Here is a 19,586-nt window from a genome sequence, read left to right on the forward strand (position 1 = left end):
GCCTTCTGCTAGAAAGCTAAAATATATATATATATATATATATGTGTGTGTGTGTGGATAGTTTGCCATGTTTCAAGTGGCACAAGTGAACACATAATTACACCATCCATTAATTAAATATCCATCCACAAATTAAATCTAATAAATAAGTCTAAAAATATTTGTACATTGTGTTCCATCATCCTGTGCAGAATGACGTGCACGACAGGCTGACCAGAAGTACCGTCTATCTCCCGTAGGGGGCGCTCGCACCTCAGCCTCAGTGCGACGAGAAAGTGCAACAACCGTGCTGCTCAATTCAAAGTACGCCATAAATATGGCGCCAAAAGAGTTTTCAAGCTGAAGCTCCACCGCTCCATTCCTCCTCCACATTCGTTTAGTCTCCCTCCCTCTCTCTCCATCTCTCTCTCTCTCACTCTCTTTTTTTAAGGAGGAGCGTGCAGGGCTGCCGGACGGAGGGGGACGTTCGTCTTGTGCGTAGCCGCGTCCAGCACCGTACTGCCGGGCCAGAGAGGGACGAAGAGGAAGAGGTGGTAGCCTGGTCGTGTGTTTTGGAAGAAGAAGAAGAGAGGTGGAGGATTGCGAAACAAACTGGACTGCAATCTTTTTGGGGACATCCAAGCCATTTTTTTGGACGCTGGTGTATTTTGGTGGGGGGGGGAAATGCGACATGATTTTTTCCAGTGAGCGGCATGTCGTGCGCCGCAAGCCGCTCGGCGTGCACTGAAAGGCGGCTGCAGCGGCGGCGACACCCCGGCCCCTCGGCTCCGTGACCTCCATCTCACTTTTTTCTCCATATTTATTTGTGGATTTTATTCGGATTTCTTGTTTTTTTTTCCTCTCCCCCCTAAGCTGTCAAGGTGGGTGGGAGGGGGAAGGGTCCTGTCAGCCCAACGTGGAAGTTAAACCAGAGGAACAACATTTACATGTGCTTAGATCCCGATGGTCTCCTAATCGGTGGGACCCCCTCCCCAGCAGAACAAGGTAAACATCCCTTTATTATGATGTTGTTTGATAGTATATGAATAAAATTAGGTCTGTGGTTCTGATGCAGCACTTTGGCATCCCTCTTAGTTAGTACGCGTGAGAAGGTGTGTGATGGAAATAACACGTTTAAAGAGGAAATGCACATGTTGGTAGTGCGCAGGCGCGTTTGCCCCCCCCCCCAACAGAATAAGGTAAACACGCCCCTTATTAAATTGCGTTATAATTAATATTGCAGTAATAGAAAACTCATATAATGTCATGAAAAGCGGTTTCAGGTGCACTTTAGTGATTCTGATGCAGCACTTTAGAAATAAAGTATTAGATGTATGGTAATAAATTACATATGACGTCATGATAAGCGGTGGCGGTCCACTGACTCCACTGGTTCTGATGGCATCCTCCCTGAGTGTATGTCTGATAGAAGTAAAGCGTGGAAAAGGGAAACGCACATGTCGGTAGTGCGCATGCGCGTGGTGGCAATGTTTTTTTTGGGGGGGGGGTTCGCAATGGCAACAAATTGTGCGCGATTCGCAGCGGCGTGCGAACCCAAACTTGCGATAGTGAGTCGGATGCAGTGCGCATGCGCGTTAGAGGGGGTTTGTTTGAGAAGTGCACCTTCACAGCCCCCGGAGGAATTGCAGGTTCCTTTGCATAGAGTATTGGGGGGTGGGGGTGTTGGGGGGGGGGCAGTTTTGCTTTTAGGAAGGCAGAGCACGCCACTACACACGCTAGGGCACACACACACACACACACACTTACACACATCTAGGAATTAGAGCAACCCCTCTACCCGCACCTCTCTCCTCCTCCTCCTCCTCCTGCTGCTGCTGCTGCTTCGTGCTGTGCAGATCTAGCAAGCTCTGGAGGAAGAGGAGGATGAGGAAAAAGAGGAGGGTGTTGTTGTTGTGTGAGGGTGGGGGGGTTCTGGTGGGTGTTTGACTCCAGTTCTTGTGTGGAAGTGACTGCAGCACCTTTTCCATGTCAATAGAGCGACAGCTACTCCACAGCATCCTGAACAGGTGGAATGCATGGTTTTGATAGTTAATACAGAGCAAGGATGTGAGGGCAAAGAAGGGTTAGGGTTTTAAATTTTTGGTGTTATTCTTGGGTTAAGGGTTTCAAACAAGGGTTAGGTTTTGAAATTAGGATTTGGAGCCTAGTTTAGTGTTTCAAAAATGGATAGGGTTTCAAAGTAAGGTTTCCAGTCAGTGTAAGTATTTCAAATTTGGGTTTTAATCCTGGGTTAGGGTTGTGAAAAGGGGGTATTTGTTTTTTGTGTTAATTTAGCCTGGTTAGCCTGTTTGGGGTTGCAGCAAAGGGAGAGGTTTCAAGTTAGGGTGTCAAAGAAAGGTTAGGTTTTCAAATTAGGGTTTTAAACCAGAGTTGGGTTTGCAAACAAGGCTTTGGGATTTAATGCAGGGTTTGAAGACCGGGTTAGGGTTTCCAGGTAGGGTTTTTAGTCGACATTTCGTTGCCCAAATGAGGGTGGCGGTGCCTTGAGGGAGGTCTGCGCTGTGCATTCTCGTTGTTGAATCAATTCTTGAATCAATTAAAGCACAATCGTCTGGAGACTTCTTGACTGTTCCCATTTGTGACACGACCCCCCCCCCACCACCACCACCACCATCAAACCCCCTTTTCCCAACATTACACACATTCGCTCACACACTCTTCAAACACTCACTCACACACACACACACACACACACACACGTCCTCCCGCTGGGTTTGAAACCGGAGATGAGTCATGATGTGTGTGCGTAAATGTGTGTGTTTCATATCTCTCACCCCCCCCCCACCCTCACGGGGTCCTATGTGGCAGGATGTTGTTTACAAGCCTTCATCTTTTCATCCCTCATCCTTCCATCATCATATGACTCACACGTGTCCGCTGTATGTACACGTGTGTGTGTGTGCGTGAGACTCTTATGTATGTATATATGTGTGTGTCAGTGTGCTGGGCTGTGATTGGTTGAAAAAGGGGGTAAGGACCACCACGTGGTGCGGTGACGGGTTGAGGAAGAGGAGGAGGAGGAAGAGGAAAGGGGAGGGAGAGCGACGTCATACTGGAATGTACACCGTGTACATTTCAGGGTTTGCAAGCCAGGGTTTGAAAGTTGGGGTTTCAAATCATGATTAGGATTCCAAATAGGGCTGATTCATTGGTCAGGCTATTGCTGACAAATAAAGGTTAGGAATTTAGATTTCAAGCCTAAAGATGGGGTTTCAGATTAGGGTTCCAAACACAGGTTATGGTTTCAAATGAGTGTTAGGGTCCGAAATTAGCGCTTCAAGTTGGGGTTTGAGCGGATCCTCGGTGTCCTAATACTTTATGGTGTTTACACGCGCAAGAGTGAGGGATGAGGGACGGGTGAAGGTGAAAACGAGGATGCAAGGCAGGACACACACACACACACACACACACACACACACACACACACACACACACTCGCTAGTGCTATGAAGCAATTTATATGCAAAGATTCTCTATCAAACTGACTGACCTCTGCCTCCTGTGTGTGCGTGTTACGAGGCAAACAGCCTGTGTTGTGTAGCTGTTTGTGCATCTGCCAGTAGTCAGTTAATGTGTGTTTATCATGGAAGCATTTGTCAGTATCCCATGACGACCATAGCTCTTACTTAGTGCGCCAGTGTGTGTGTGTTCCTGGAATATGGTATGTGTGTATATATATATATATATATATATATATATTACTTATTATATACTGGCAGCCCTGTTAAGATGATCTTTGACGTTGATTCAACCCGCCGACCGATATGTTCATTTGTTGTGTTGTCATTGTTGGGCTTCTCACTGCTGTTTTTGTTGTTGTTGTCTTCCTTCCTGCCCGTCTTGGTGCTGGCCCGGTAGATGGAGAGCGAGACAAAGAGGAGGAAGTATTCCACCAGCAGCAACGACTCGGACACCACCGACAGTAAGTTTTTATCTTCGCTGCTTATGTTGCCAGGCTTGGCATTTAAGTTTATGTCTGAAATTGAATACACAAGCATGGTATGATATACTAAGTTTTTTTTCCCATTTGTTTGTATTTTTATCTTATTATTTATTATTTAGATTTTGAATTTTTGATTTTATTTTTTTAATTTTATTTTTACTATTAAAACATTTTTAGAATTGTTTTCTATTTTTGTTTCGTATAAGTTTTTTTTTTCTAATTTTTTTGAATTAAGTTAAATTTTTTTTTAATTTGACTTAAAAAAATATTAATATAATTTTTTTAACTTCAATTTAGGGATGGTTGCGTACTGATACCAGGTATTGATATTATTAAAAAAATTATATTTTTATTAATATAAATTAATAAATATTTTATTAAATATATTAAAATATTAATTTTATATTAAAGTATTGCATACTCATGGAGTCTGCAGATACCAGACACTGATGCATAAAGCAAAAATAAATAATTATTTTTTTATTTGTTGGAATTAAATATTGTTAAGATTATAACTATGAATATTTCTATTACATTTTTTTTACAATTCTTTTTCTCTTTAAATTGATTTTACTTTTAACAATGTTTGACTTAAATAATTATTGTGTCATTGTTATCTTTTTAATTAGTTGTTTTCATTCAAACATATTTTTGACTTTTTACGTTTAATTTTTCATTAAACATGCAACTGTTTCTCATGTTCACCATGTGTTTATTTAAACATATCTTTTTTAAAAGTGCACCCTTTTTTTTTTAGTCAAAACACACACTCACTAAAGTTTTTAAAATTTATTTTTTTATCTGTGCACACATCTTGACGACAGCTGTGTTGTGATGACGCGCAAGAACGACAATAATCACCTGCACATACACAGTTGTGGGTTTGCCCTTCTTCACTACACACACACACACACACACTCACACACACACATTTGACAGCATTGCAGAGTGGAGGTTTAATTCCAACTGGATTGTGCGACTGAAAGGACGAGACACTGACTTTAATGGAGGCCGTGTGTGTGTGGGTGATCATTAGCAGCCTGAATGTGTGTGCGTGCATGTGTGTGTGTGCGCACGCCCGCTACCTCCCACTCAACATATTTTCCTCCATTGCCGCAAACACCCTAGTTATACTTGTGAAGTCTGAACAGACTTATCCACGCACACATACGCGAGGCAATTACACCATCAATTTCCGAGTCGCTTTTTTGTGAACAAACATTGATTTGAATCCCCTGTGAGACGTGTGTCGCGTTTGCACGGTTTTGACAGGAAGTAGCAGCGCGTACGATGTCGGCTAGCTACTACGACAGCTTTGGGTGCTAGCTGTCGATCGGCTAGCTAGCCTACGCGACTGTGACTCTCAGCCACTCGCTTTTTGTAAACAAAGGGACTTTGATTTAAATATTTGGTAACCGGTTGAGAGCTATTACAGATTTTATTTTGTTTTGTTTGCTACTTCCTGTTTTTTGCTTCACTGCTGTTGGCTTGATATGATGCTTAGCGAGCAGATTTTTGTGAACAAAGTTTGATTTAGATATTTTATTATGGGTTAAAAGCTGTTATAGATTTTTATTTTGGTAAGTTGCTACTTCCTGTTTTTACTCCATCATCATTGACTTGATGGCACTCACAGCTTTTTGTAAACAAAGAGACTTTAATTTGGAATTTCTGTGAATGGTTTAGCACTCTTGAAGCTTTTATTTTGGTAGGTTGATACTTCCGTTTTTCACTCTATTGCTGTTGGTTCACTCAGCTAGTAGCTTTTTGTAAACAATGAACTTTGACTTGGATATATTCTGTAAACGTTGTTACAGATTTTATTTTGGTAGGTTGCTATTTCCTGTTTTTACTCCATTGGCGTTGACTCTGGACTCTTAGCCAGTTAAAGGGGTTTGATTTGGCTTTTCTGTGACTGGTTTAGCACTCTCTTACAGCTTTTATTATGGTAGGTTAATACTTCCTGTTAGGCCTGTGCAATTAATCGAAATGCAATTTTAATAATTACACTCACAAAAATAAAAGATTATTAATACTAATTGTGAATTGTTTAAATTCATATATTTGCATCTTTTTATTTTATTTTAAAATGACTAATTTAATATATCTTGTTTGGTCCAAAAGGAACTTACATAATTATAGTGTTTCAAATAATTTTATTTGTCTTAATATTTTTAAATGTTTCAACATTTTCTTGTTTTGCACCAAAAAAAAAATAATTGGAATAATTGTGATTTCAATTATTACCCAAATAATCGTGATTATGATATTTTTCCATAATCGAGCAGCCCTACCTGCCGTCTTACTCCATCTTTGGCTTTATAGGATGTTCAGTATGTGTTTTGATGTTTTTTTGTTGTGATCGTTGCAGGTCAGGTGACGTCGTGGTCCAGGTCGTCCAAGAACGCGGGTACCAGCATCACGTGGGTACGACATCAGCACAAGAAGCATTCGGAGGTGAGAGACAACCTGCACACGTCCCCAGTTGATCGGTCATTTGAGTTAAGGTTTCAAATTGTGTTGTGAAGCTTGGGTAGGGTTTCAAGTTTGGGTGGTGGTTTTGGTTTCAAATTATGGTTAAGGTTTTAAAGTTAGGGATTTTAATGATAATTGATAATTCAGTTGGAAAATAGGGTTTCAAATTCTGATTTGAAGGTTTTAAACAAAATTTACGGCATAGGGTTTTAAGCTACAGTTGTGCTCCAAACAAGGGTTCGGGATTTTGATTCACTTTCAAGATAGGATTTAGGGTCCAAATTATGATGGTTCTACTCCTATCTTAGGGCTTCAAGCAAAGCTTAAGTTTCCATGTGAGGGTTAAGGATGGGATAGAGTTTCCGATTCTGGTTTCAAACCTGCGTTAACATTTCAAATTAGGGTCGTAAGCACACAATAACGTGTGTTTAAGTGGACCATACTGCCGTGTCTAAAGTCAATACATTTGTCTGCCGACGCTGCTCCAACGGCCGGCACGGTGTGGTCGGACAAAGTGGCGGGTTGCGTGAGTGGTCGCCGTGAGCGGTCCCCGAGGACTCTCAAATGACTACCCTAGCGCATGAAGCGGAAAAACTGGTCGCTGCGAAAGACGTTCTGTGGCTTGCAGATTCCTCCCGCTTGACCAAAATAAATACGGGGCTTGCGCTGAAAGCAATTAGCTGTTGCTATGCTAAGCTATGCTAAGTGCTAACCGTCTTTGATGTGACGTGATTCTAAATGTTTTGGTCTCGCCTTTGGAAATATTTTGGTTTAGAGAATCGAAATTAGGATTTCTAAACAGGGTTGGAGTTTCACAGTAGGGTTTACAAATTGATTAAGGTTTCAAATTAGGATTGTCAGCCAATGTTGTGATTCTATTTAGGCTTTTAAGACTACGTATTTATTAGGGTGATTAGATAACATTATTAAAAACATAATTGTTACATTTCTGAATTAGGGTTTCAAGACCAGGTTAGAGTTTTAAACTTTGATTAGCTTTTGAAAATGTTTCAAACCTGAGTTTCGGGTTTCAAAGTAGGGTTTGAAGAGTTTGAAGGGTTAAAATTTCAAGCCAAAGTTAAGGTATTAAGACTGAGTTAACATCGTTTCCGGCAGACTTTCAAGTTAGGATTTCATACAAGGATTACAGTCTCAGGGTTTGGAGCCTGAGCTTGGACTTTCAAGTAGGGTTTCAACTAGCAGCCTCCATAATGTGGACAAAAGTATTGTGACAACACACTTCCTACAGGAAAATGACAAAAGTATTGGGACACAACTCTGACTGCGTCACAAGTGAGAAGTCGAGTGTCCTTCTCGGTTCCTTGGTGGGACTCAAACAGTCGACAGTCTGTCATTACACGCACAAGCGCACGCACAAGCGCACGCGCGCAAGTTAAATAGGGAGCCGCGCGTCTATTTATTGCTCATCCTCTACCGGCGTTTTTTCCTCGAAGGCCGACAGCCCCGCTGCTTTGATGAAGAGCGTTCGGGACGCTTACGGGAAGTCACAGTTTGCTTCTTGCGGCCGACGCTTTACTGGTAACGTTTTAAAAAAAAAAAGAAAAGAAAAAAGAAAAAAAAGAGCATGTGTGCATCCTGAGACGGCACAACAACTTCCTGTGTGTGTGTGTGTGTGTGTGTGGTGGTGGTGGTGGTGTGTGTGTGTGGGGGGGGGGGGGTGTGGGGGGGGGGTGTTTAAAGTGGCTTCATTCATTCAAGCTAGTCTTGGGGGAAATGTGCCTGCTTGCTTGCTTGTAGCCCGCCGGGAACCGTTGACACTTGTCAAAACATGGCAACAACATAGCCCCTGGACATACACACACACACACACAGACACACGCACACACACGAAAAGAGAGTATTTGATGCAAGGTGCGAGTCAATATGGAAACAAAACCTTCCCAAAACCCACATTTGTTCCTGGTGGACTATTACTATGCACGAGTGTATTCAAAGGTCTTGCGTCTGGGTTCGGGTTTCAAACGACAGTTAACGTTTCAAGACAGTTAAGGTTTCAAATTGGGGTTCCAAGACTGGGTTAGGGTTTCAAAGTAAGGTTTCATTAATATTGTTGGCCAAACAAGAAATCTGTTTGGTAACAAGTACTTTATTTCTTGTTATTGACTAAGCAAATTTGTTTACCAAACAAAACATCTGCACCGTCCTGCGCGATTAGTAACACTTGTTGCTTAATTTGTGTGTGCGCGCATGTGTGGTAGCTGGTTAGCAGCTGTTGTAGCTCATTATGGTCTGGTCGAAACAGCTGTGCAACGCTATGGCGACCTGATGATCACAGCAACAGGAATGTGTGTAAGTAAAACATCTGTATTTTACTCCAATGAACTAATAGCTGTTGTGTAGTACACATTTTGTTGTTGTATGTTTATAACTGTTATTGTTTTTGTTTTGTTTGAAAAAAAAAAATCACGTTTAAATCAACTCAAAATCAACTCAACACACTGATATTGTACAACTTGCTAGCTTGTTCGTGAGCTAGTCATTAGTTAAGATTTACTTGAGCGCTTATGTAGTTAGCTACGTAGTCAGCTAAGTAGTTAATTAGTCTGTTAGGTAGTTGTGTTAGTTATCTATCTAGCTATGTAGTTAATATGTTAGCTAGCTAGCTGAGCTGATAAGCAGTTATCTAGCTAACCGAGCATTTAGTCACTTAGCTTGTAGCTAAGCATTAATTAGCTTTCTAAATAGCTTGCTTCTTTGTCAGTTAGTTAGCCAAGTAAGGTATTTGTTTACTTAAATAGCTAGCACAGCAAAGCATGCAAGATAGCTAGCTAAGTAGTTAGCCAGTTATTGGTGCGCTAAATAGTTTGTTTATAGCTACTTCTCATTAATAGTCAGTTGGCTTTCTGAATCCAGTATTTATACAGTTAGTTAGTGAGCTAAGTAGTTTTTGTTAGCATTTTTTTCCCAGCTTTTCTGATAGTTAATAGTCTGTACTGTAATAGTTGCAAAAGTGAATCAAATTGTCAGCTGTACTGTAGACCAGACCTCTTTAAAGAAGTTCATGAAAATTATAAATTTCGATTTCCACCGGAACATTTGTTGGCCAGCATTCTGGAACAGATTATTGTCCCTTTAAAAAAAAAAGAAAAAAAAAGGAAAATGTGATATTACATGTAATGCATTCCAGTTATGCATCAGCCAGTGTTGGTGATGTCTTGAAAATGTCCCGATTGCCAGCGTGTTTTGAACCCCCCTCGCATTAATGATGTATATGTTGATTTTTGTTTTTAAAGCACTGCTTCCCGTAAGTGGGTCACATCTTCTTCCTCGCAGACATTTGTTAGCACGTTCGTCTATTTACACCACGCTCTCAAGAAGTGAGAGGAGAAGAAGGAGGGGTCTCTCAAGTCTCCTTCATTCTCTGGCTTGTCAGTGACCCACTTTTTTCTTTGTAGGTTTTCAGAGCGCGTTTGCTGCCTCACACTCACTCTTACGCTCGTACTCTACTCACTTCATATTCATGCTGTCACGCTGCCTTCACACCTGGGAGCCCAGCTTTCCCGAAATAGGGTTTGCAGCCGGTGTTGGGGTTTTTGATTAGGGTTTCATTTCAAGTTATGGCGTCAATTCTGGATGCGTTTTAATGTTTGAGGCATAGATTATGGTTTCAGTATACTGTAGTGTTTCAAACAAGGTGTTTAAATTAGAATCTTGAGCGAAGGTTAGGGTTTTAAAGTCGGTATTCAAGGCAGGGTTTTTCAGGGATGTGATTTTTCCGCTAATTCGCGGAATTCCGCTTTTTTTTTTTTATCTCCCCCCCCCCCAAAAAAAAAAACAGTTTAATTTTTTTTATTTATTTTTTATTTTTTTTGTAGTTCATTGTGTATGCACATGACTCCGACAGATAACATCTTCTGCTATAACAAAGACATTTGTGGTATGCTCTAATATGAGTTACTTTTCATTTGGTCATGATACAATTATTTGTTCATGAAATTTGAACTCTTCATTTATTTTTTATATATTATTTTTTTTTCTTCAATTATTTATGTGTTAACTTAGTAATCACATTAGTTAGATATGATGATATTCTCAGTGATAGTTTTTAAAAGCAAAGGCAGTCCAATGTTTTTGAATGTGACTGATTTTGAGTTGACTAAAACTGCCATTTTATATGGGATAGTTCAATATACATTGAAAATTTATGCTGTTGTTTTGTCTATTTCTTTGTCATGTGAGTGCATTGAAAGTACTTAAAAACACGGAAAACCCATGAGCTCTAGGGGGCTTCGCCCCCCTTGTCCCCCCACCAGGGCACTGCCCTGGACCTAGCTGGGTGCCAGCGGCCCCCAGACCCCCGGCTAAATTTTCAGATAATTTCACTTTGGTCAAATCACATCCCTGGTTTTTGCTTCATGTTAAGGTTTCAGATTAAGGCTTCAAGATAAGGTTAGAATTTTTAAATTTGGCTTTCAAGCTTGGGCTATGGTTTGGAGAAAGGTTTAATGTGTTAGAAATTCAAAATAGGGTTTCAAATGAGAGGTTTGACACAGCAACGGTTAGGGTTTCAAACAACGATTAGGGTTTGGAGGTCAGGTTTTAAAGATACTTAAATTAAGTGATTCAAGACAACAATTATGTTTCAGGTTCGAGTTTAGAAGTTAGGGTATCAAGTTATGGATTCAAGCCTGGGTCAGAGTTTACAAATTGGGTTTCAAATTAGGGTTTCAAGCACGGTTTTGGGTTTCAAGCAAATGTTAAGGCTTTGCAAAGGAAAAAAATCCAATTAGGGTTAGGGCGGTAAATTAGGAAGTCATGTTAGGATTTCAAGCTTGGGTTCGGTTTATAAAATTAGGATTTGAAACCTGGCACAGCATTAACGCTAATGTGCGCCCCAATGAATACCACATCACAGGTGCGGCTTACATTTGTGAGCACTTGACTAGACTTTTTCCCACTTGAGCTTGCAAGCACATCTGCTGACTTTTTTTCTCTCTCTTTTGTCCTTTTTTTTTTTTGCGTTTCCTTGAATGCGTCTGTCTGCGTCGCTAACGAGCTCGCGCCAGTGGCAGGATGTGACATTTGTCGTCCCGAGGAGGAAATCCCATTCACGCTTCTGTGGCGTCTTTTTATGTCCATTGACAGCTTTTACGTCTCACTGGAGAGGGGGGTGGGGACTCAAAGGACCAGCCGCCATCTTGAGTGTGACTCTTTCATTCATGTTCAAAGGAGACGAGAAAAAAGCAGTTTCTTCGTGGCACTCCTCGGGCATGACTTTTTTTTTTTCCTTCCTTTTTTGGGGGGCCAATTTGACAAAAATCATTTTAATATACACCCCAGACTCCCAAAGCTGTTAGATGGTCTTGTATTTCCGCACCAAATTCTTCCAGGGTTTCTTGAACTCAAAGTAGGGTTTCAAACCTGTATTCGGGTGTCAATATGGTCTTAGGTAAGGGTTTTAAAGTAGGTTTTTAAAGTAAGGTTTGAAATTTGGATTTCAAGACAGGATCTGTGGTTTTAAAATCTGGATCATGGTTGAAAATTAGGGTTTCAAGCAAGCAATAAGGTTTCAAAACTGGATTAAGGTTTTGAATCAGGGATTTAAACAAGGAGTAGTGTTTGAAAGCAGGGATTTAAGATAAAGTTGGAGTTTCTAAAGAGGATTTCAAACTTTGACTAGGGTTTGAATTACGGTTTGGCTTGGGTGTTTCAAAGAAGGGATTCAAAACCAGGTTTGTGCTTAAAATTAGGGTTTCAAATTAGGGTTTAAAGACTGTCTTGGGGTTTCAAACAAATATTAGCATTTCAAATGAAAGATTAAGCCTAGGTTAGAGACGCAATGTAGAGTTTCAAATTAGGGTGTCAAGCAAGTAAGGTTTCAAGGTAGGTTTATTAGGGATTCAAATTTGGATTAGGAATTCAAAGTAGGCAGTTTAAAATTATGGTTTCAAACAAGGATTAGAGTTTCAAATGATGCCTTCCAAACAGAGTTAGGGTTTTAAGGCAGGGATGGGGTTTCAAATTCGACTTTCAATCCTGGATTAATGATTGGAATTAGTTTTTAAAGGCACGGTTAGGTTTTCAAAGTAAGTTTTTAAACAATGATTAGGGTTTGAAGTGAGGGTTAAGATTCCTTGTTAGAATTTCAAGCGGCACCGCGCTGTGCTTTTGAATACTGGTGATTAATATCTTTTTTTTTTTTTTTTTTTTTTTTTCATCACACACACTCGCACCTCCAGTGGGCCTTCCAAGCTCCCCACGCTAAAATTAGCCTCCTCCGTCTGAGTGGCGACATCTGCTGTGACGTTGCGTTGGGTCGCCATGACGATGATGCTTCCGCATCCCTCCCAAAAAGAACATTTTTCCAGGCGTCTTCATCCTGTTGAAAATCGATTCCGCTTCTAAACTCCCAAATCGGCTCTGGAAAACCTCCTGGAATGTTTTGAAAATTCTGTTCCTGAAGCAAATTTGATTTAGAAACATGAAATTTGGTAGGCATGTCTGTCAGGAGTAGACCCACAAAAAAGTCTGTAGAAGCCATGCCCAACAATGCACAGGAAGTCGGCCATCTTGGTTCGAGGCGGCCATTAATTCGAAGCTCTGAATTAACATTGAAATGTTCATTTATTTTTGAATATTTAGCCCTTAAATAGTTTACCTCAGCAACAGGAAATTTGGTAGACATTTTTATCATGGGTAGACCCACAAAAATGTCTCAAGAAGCCATGCCCAAAAAGACTCAAGCAGTCAGCCATTTTAGTTTAAAGCGGACATTTCAGGATCTGACTTGACACAAGTTTTAGAAAAAAAAAAAATTCAGCCCCCACAGCCAGTTCCACTTATCAGCCTGAAATTTGGTAGGCATGTCTATCATGAGTAAACACACAAAAAACATAAAGAGGCCATGCCCAAAAAGACTCAAGCAGTCAACAACAAATTCGTCCAAGAAATGTTGTCTGATTGCTACATAATGTAAACCTTGTCCACTTGATAGATGGTTAACACTAAGTTGCGACAAATAATTTTATGTTCTTACGTATGCGTTGAACATAATGGCAAAATTAGAGGTCTTGCCATAAAACAGAACACGGTCAATATCAATCAAATGACTGACAAATGCCATTACCAGGCGCCCCCTACTGGCAGAGATGTATGGATACAAAAACAGAAGTCCCTAAATGCCGCAGATGGACATTAAAATAAATTACTCAAATGTGCCGTATGTCAAAGTTGTTGTTTTTCCACTATTAAAGTGATGTGACAATGTTTGCGTGTGCATCCGTATGTGTGTGTGTGTGTGTGTGTGTGTATTGTCCACTGGCCTTTAAAAGCACTTAGAGCACTTTGTCACTGTCCTTTGTGGGAAAGTGACTCAGCAGTGTAAAGTCAGCGCGAGTGTGCAAGTAGGACACGCACACACACACATGCATATAAAGTGTGTGTTTGTGCATACGCGTGTGTGTGTGTTGTCAAAAGCATGTGTCTGCGCGGAGTGCGTTACCAGGTGTCAGTATCATGTGTCGCACTGCATTAACATGGACATGAGAGTGGACTTCCTGGTTTTAAATGTCACACACGCGTACGCGCAAGCACGTAGCACACACACACAGAGTGAGAAATGCAGAAGTTGTTTGTGTAACGTTTGTCTTGTTGCAGTTTTAGTTTCATTGGTGGCTTCAAGTGTTTGTGGTGGGATGAGCAATGATTACATCATGAGAAGTAGGAATGAGCATCATGCTTCAATTTGGAAGCTTGTAAGTCTTGTATTGCTCGCAGCGATGTTTCTTAACCTTTGTTCAGCGCCAAGGCACAAATCTCACGACGCATCTCCAAGCCAAAAAATGTCACAAAAAGAATGTAAATGGAAATAATCATCTTGTCTCTTGGTCTTTTTAGTTCAACACAAAGCTATTACTGTTTGACTGATAAGGATTTTTTTTTTTAGCATTTAGCATTTGACGGTTTTATAATACTTTGTCCTTGAGTATTTAGCTTTGCCAAAAAGAGAAAAATTGACCTGTCGGTTTATGTCACCTTTATTTAAAAGTCATTTCACTTGATATAAAAAAAACCTGGAAAAATAACACACTTCCCGTGCATTTGTTTCAGGTGTTTCGCACCGATTTCATCACGGCCATGAAGCTTCCCGACTCTGCGCAGCTGGGCCCGGACGACTTTTACGTGCTGTCGGACCCTTGGAGGCAAGAGTGGGAAAAAGGAGTGCAGGTGCCCGCCAACCTGGAGGCCATCCCGCAGCCTGTGGTCAGGTAAGAGCAATGCAACATAGTATATAAAAGGGCTAGAGAGTGAATTTTCTGTAAAAGGTTTATTTAATGGCAGGTCATCAAACTTTAGAAATCAGACTTTTTTGTTGGTCCACTCATAATAGACATGCCTACCTAATGTCATTTTCTTAAAACAAAACTGTGTTTTGGGGCTGAATTTTCAAAAATGTTACGTGTATTAAGGGGAGTCATCAAAGTTTGCTAAAATGGCATCTTCATACCAAAATGGCTGACTTTCTGTGCGGTTTTGAGCATGGCTTCTTGAGACTTTTTTGTGGGTCTACTCATGATAGACAATCCTACCAAGTTTTGTGTTGATAAGTGAAAATGGTTTTTGGGGCTGAATTTTCAAAAATGTTTCGTGTATTAAGGGGAGTCATCAAAGTTTGCTAAAATGGCGTCGTCATACCAAAATGGCTGACTTTCTGTGTGGTTTTGAGCATGGCTTCTTGAGACTTTTTTGTGGATCTACTCATGATAGACAATCCTACCAAGTTTTGTGTTGATATGTGAAACTGGGTATGAGGGCTGAATTTTCAAAAATTTTACGTTTTAGGGGAGTGATCAGATTTTTCTAAAATAGCCTCTTCAAACCAAAATGGCAGACTTCCAGTGTGTTTTTGTTGGTCCACATATGATAGACAATCCTACCAAGTTTTGTGTCGCTAAGTGAAAATGTTTTTTGGGGCTGAATTTTCAAAAATGTTTCGTGTATTAAGGGGAGTCATCAAAGTTTGCTAAAATGGCGTCTTCATACCAAAATGGCTGACTTTCTCTGTGGTTTTGAGCATGGCTTCTTGAGACTTTTTTGTGGGTCTACTCATGATAGACAATCCTACCAAGTTTTGTGTTGATATGTGAAACTGCCTATGAGGGCTGAATTTTCAAAAATTTTACGTTTTAGGGGAGTGATCAGATTTTTCTAAAATAGCCTCTTCAAACCAAAATGGCTGACTTCCTGTGTGTTTTCGAGCATGGCTTCTTGAAGCTTTTTTGTGGGTCTACTCATGATAGACAATCCTACCAAGTTTTGTGTTGAAAAGTGAAACTGACTTTGGGGGCTAAATTTTCAAAAATGTTTCATGTTTTAGGGGAGTGACTAAAGTTTGCTAAAATAGCCTATTCAAACCAAAATGGCTGACTTCCTGTATGTTTTCGAGCGTGGCTTCTTGAGACTTTTTTTGTGGGTCTATTCATGATAGGCGCGTTGACCAAATTTCTTCTTGTTGAGTGAGACTTGGTTCAGGGGCTGAATTTCCACCCAAAATAATGTTTTATGGTAAGTCATAAAACTTTACGAAAATGGCCACTTTGAACCAAAATGGCTGCCTTCCTGTGTGTTTTCAAGCGTGGCTTCTTTAGACTTTTTTTATTCATGATGGACATTCTTTCCAAATTTCATCTTACTATATGAAACTGGCTTCAAGGGCTGAGTTGTTAAAAATGTTTTACTGTGGGCTTTCCAACCTCACTGAACCAAAATGGCTGACTTCCTGCGTCTTTTGTTTTGTTTTGTTCATTTTTTTCCTTTCGGACGCATTGTTATAGATTACATCGATCAAATCCAAAAGAAGGGCTGACGAGTACTATTATTGGCTTATTTTCCAAGCCACTTTTATTATTTCATTATTTTTTTGTACAGTTGATCCCTGAGAAGAAAAATCCGCACGGGGCGGAAGACAACGTCAATAGATGACGAGACGTCGTCGCGCTCGATCGTTTGTGGGGCGAACTCGGGAAAAGATAAATGTGTCTTGCTGAGTGTTTACACTGGCTAATGGGCTCATATCTCACTCACACGCACACACGCGAGCGAGCAGATGGATGTGCGCCCGAAGACAGCGACGGAGAAGCAGCTTGTCAAGCAAAAGACACATGGCCCAGATAAGCGAGCGTGAATAAAGGCGAACCTTTGATGACAGCTTGGAATGGACGACGCCCAGAAAACACAAACAGCGCAGCGTGAATGGTTGCAGACTCGTTTTTTTTTTGTCTGTCATTCAGCGTTTGTCACTCTTCCGCATGCGTCTTAAAAGTCGTCACTCAACCGCGCTCATGTCGTCAGCATGCCACAGCAGCAGGTGGCGCTGTAACCGATAATCATACGTAAGTCCATTGTAGCCAATCAAGAGCCTCTTTATTCTTTTAAAATTACAAATTTATTAACGTTATATATTACAAATAATAATATTACTAATTTATTCTCACTTTATTAATGTAAAAAAAAAATAATCCCCCTCATATTATCCCGGATTTATCGTCGCAATGTTCATCTTGCCTGCATTTTTTAATCCGAGAATGAAGAGTGAAGGCTGAGAGAGAAAAATGGAAGAGGAAGACAAATGTTTTGTCGAAGCCAGACGCGCCCGCAGCTCCTTCCTTTTTTTTCTTCTTCTTCTCCACTCCAACAATTTTTAGTGATGAAGTCATTATTCATCGCGAAAAGAAAAAAAAAAACTAAGAGGAAAATATGTCTGCGCCCGAGGCTCGACTACAGTGAGAGCAATGGAGGGGAAAAAAAAGAGAAGCTTTGACCTGGAGTTAAGCTTTCATTTGTTCTGCTTTTCAACATTTTACAATATATACTTCTTTTTTTTTTTGTCTTTCATTTATTTTCTCTAATTATGGTTTCTATATTTAAATATAATAAAAAAGGTTCAGATTGGACATTTTTACCTCAGTTCTTAGACACTTGTTCAAGATTTGCCCCTCAAAAATGATCGTTTTATTTTTATTTTTATACATTTTATTTAAAACGTCAACATTTATCAAGACAAAGTATTATTTATTGCCATTTTAATCTGTATTGCAAGCTCCTCTATTACATGTTTACTTCAATCATTTGCTTGTAAAATCATCAGTCCAGTAAAAGGTCGGAAGAGAACATAAAGTCAAAATGAAAGAGTAGAAAATGAGTGACGATGCCTTCAGGAACAGACACAGCTGCCGTATGTTCCGGTGTCATTTGCTTATTTGCACCACAGCAACATTGCCTGGAAATCCCCCAAAGATTAAACTGAAAGATCTTTATCATTTTGTAGAAAGATGAGACACAGAGACACAGCAGCGTTCCCTTGCGCTGTTGGCGTCAAACTCATAGTTTCCATGTCTCGTGTTTGCTTTTGAGTCATGAACACACCGTTTTCAAGCCAATTGTATTTGGATCTGTCATTAATAAAAACCTTTCATTTATTGCCCAGGAAGTCTTAAAACTTTGTAATATTTTTGGGCCATTCTTGAATGGCATTCAAGTGGAAGCAGATATTTAAGTTGTGTTACTTTGCTTTTAATTTAAGAAGATATCATTTTAGTAATTGTAATATCAAGATGAATGTCATATTTAGATGGGGAAAAATTACAATTTTACAAGATTGAATGTTTGTAGTATAATATAGTATATAGTATATAAGTATAAATATTGTCACAATATATTTGTAATTTTACAAGAATAAAGTGGTAATATCGGGAGAGTGAGAAAGTAATATTGTGAGTAAATTTGCAATCTCATGAGAAGAAAAATCACGCATTTGAAATAATGTATTTTTTTTTATAAATAAATTTGTCAAATTACAAAGAGGAGAAAGTCATAATTTCACTGGAATAAAATAAGAATGAGAATAAATTGGTAATGGTATAATTTTGTAAGAATAAAATGAAATTTTACTAGAAAATATTCTTAGTTTTCATAATATAAAATTCTGATTAGAGACAGTTTCTAATACAAATAATTTTTTTTTTATTGGAAATTTTTTATTTTTATGACAATAAATTTGGACTTTTATGAGAGTTGATTTCTAATACAAGATGATTATGAAATACATTACAAATATTTTGTGAAATACATTACAAAGAAAAAAGTCAGATTTTTTAACAATTAAGTGGAAATATTGCGAAAATAAATTAGCAGTTTTAACGAGGGGAAAAAATCTTCAATTCAAGACCGCAAAATGGTGATTTTATGAGAGTCGAATGATTTTTTGAAAATATGAAATATTGGAAAACGGAAATATGAATTGTATGAATGAAGTGATAAGTAATTGTACTATTAAAAGGAAAAAGTCATAATTCCACGAGCATAAAATGGGAATGTTAAGCGATGTTAGTATTTAATAATAATAATGATGTGAAGATAACTGAAAGCCGAGTAGTAATATTGTGAAATTTGTTTTAGACATTTATTAGAAAAAAGTGGTCATATTGTCACAATCAATTTGTATTTTTACAACAAAGATATAGTCTAAAGCAGCAAAATTGAAAACAATTTTACAAGATTTTTTGTTGTTGTCAAGTTCAAAAGTTTTGCAAAGTCGTTAGTGACATGATTTACAGCTTGACTAACCCCCCCAAAAAATCACAAGCCTTAAGTTGTGTTATGTGCCGAAACCCGGGATCGAACCAGGGACCTTTAGATCTTCAGTCTAACGCTCTCCCAACTGAGCTATTTCGGCCTGCTGTAATCTGGCCAGAGTGAACTATGACCCCTAGTAGAGCGTTGCAGTTCCCGTATAAGTCATTAGCCACTTCCTGTCCTCAAACAAGAAGCTTTTCCAGGACTTCCAGTTTCTGATTTAGGCTCTGTTTTAATCACGTGCCGAACGCCGACGGCCATAAAACGTCAGCGGGTTCACAGCCTGGAGCTTCTTGCACTTGTGGTTTTGCTTCCACTTTCAAGCGGGGAGGAAGGAATGCCACACATGCGCGGGCGGCTAACATCGCTAAAAACTTAGTGATGGATCCCGGTTCACAGAAGACCACAAAAGAAGACCGCCAAAACCGCAGCAGTGAGGTCGTGAACCGGCGGAATTGCCTTGTTTTCTTCCCGACATCGTTTTAGGGAAAAGCGCATTCATTTATCATATCAGGCAAGTCATTCCCGAAAAGCCGGAGCGCTGTGCCAAATGATTGTTGGACAAGGACACCTG

General features: G+C 39.7%; 1 protein-coding gene and 1 non-coding gene across 3 annotated transcripts in view; one reads left to right on the forward strand and one right to left on the reverse strand.

Moving 5' to 3' along the window:
- Nucleotides 1–256: 256 nt before the first annotated feature.
- Nucleotides 257–19,586, forward strand: part of jade2 (jade family PHD finger 2) — a 42,078-nt gene continuing 22,748 nt past the window's right edge. For both annotated transcript variants that reach the window (XM_077545728.1, XM_077545729.1), the window contains exons 1-4: nucleotides 257–984; nucleotides 3,859–3,922; nucleotides 6,315–6,400; nucleotides 14,489–14,646. In XM_077545728.1, the coding sequence (XP_077401854.1) occupies nucleotides 3,859–3,922; nucleotides 6,315–6,400; nucleotides 14,489–14,646 (308 nt within the window). In that variant the 5' untranslated portion in view covers nucleotides 257–984. The remainder of the gene's footprint in view (nucleotides 985–3,858; nucleotides 3,923–6,314; nucleotides 6,401–14,488; nucleotides 14,647–19,586) is intronic.
- trnaf-gaa (transfer RNA phenylalanine (anticodon GAA)) lies at nucleotides 19,040–19,112 on the reverse strand. The gene has a single exon. It is a non-coding gene; the product is annotated as a tRNA-Phe (tRNA).

Source organism: Vanacampus margaritifer, chromosome 16 (genome assembly GCF_051991255.1).
Source record: "Vanacampus margaritifer isolate UIUO_Vmar chromosome 16, RoL_Vmar_1.0, whole genome shotgun sequence".
NCBI classification, from domain to species: Eukaryota; Metazoa; Chordata; class Actinopteri; order Syngnathiformes; family Syngnathidae; genus Vanacampus; species Vanacampus margaritifer.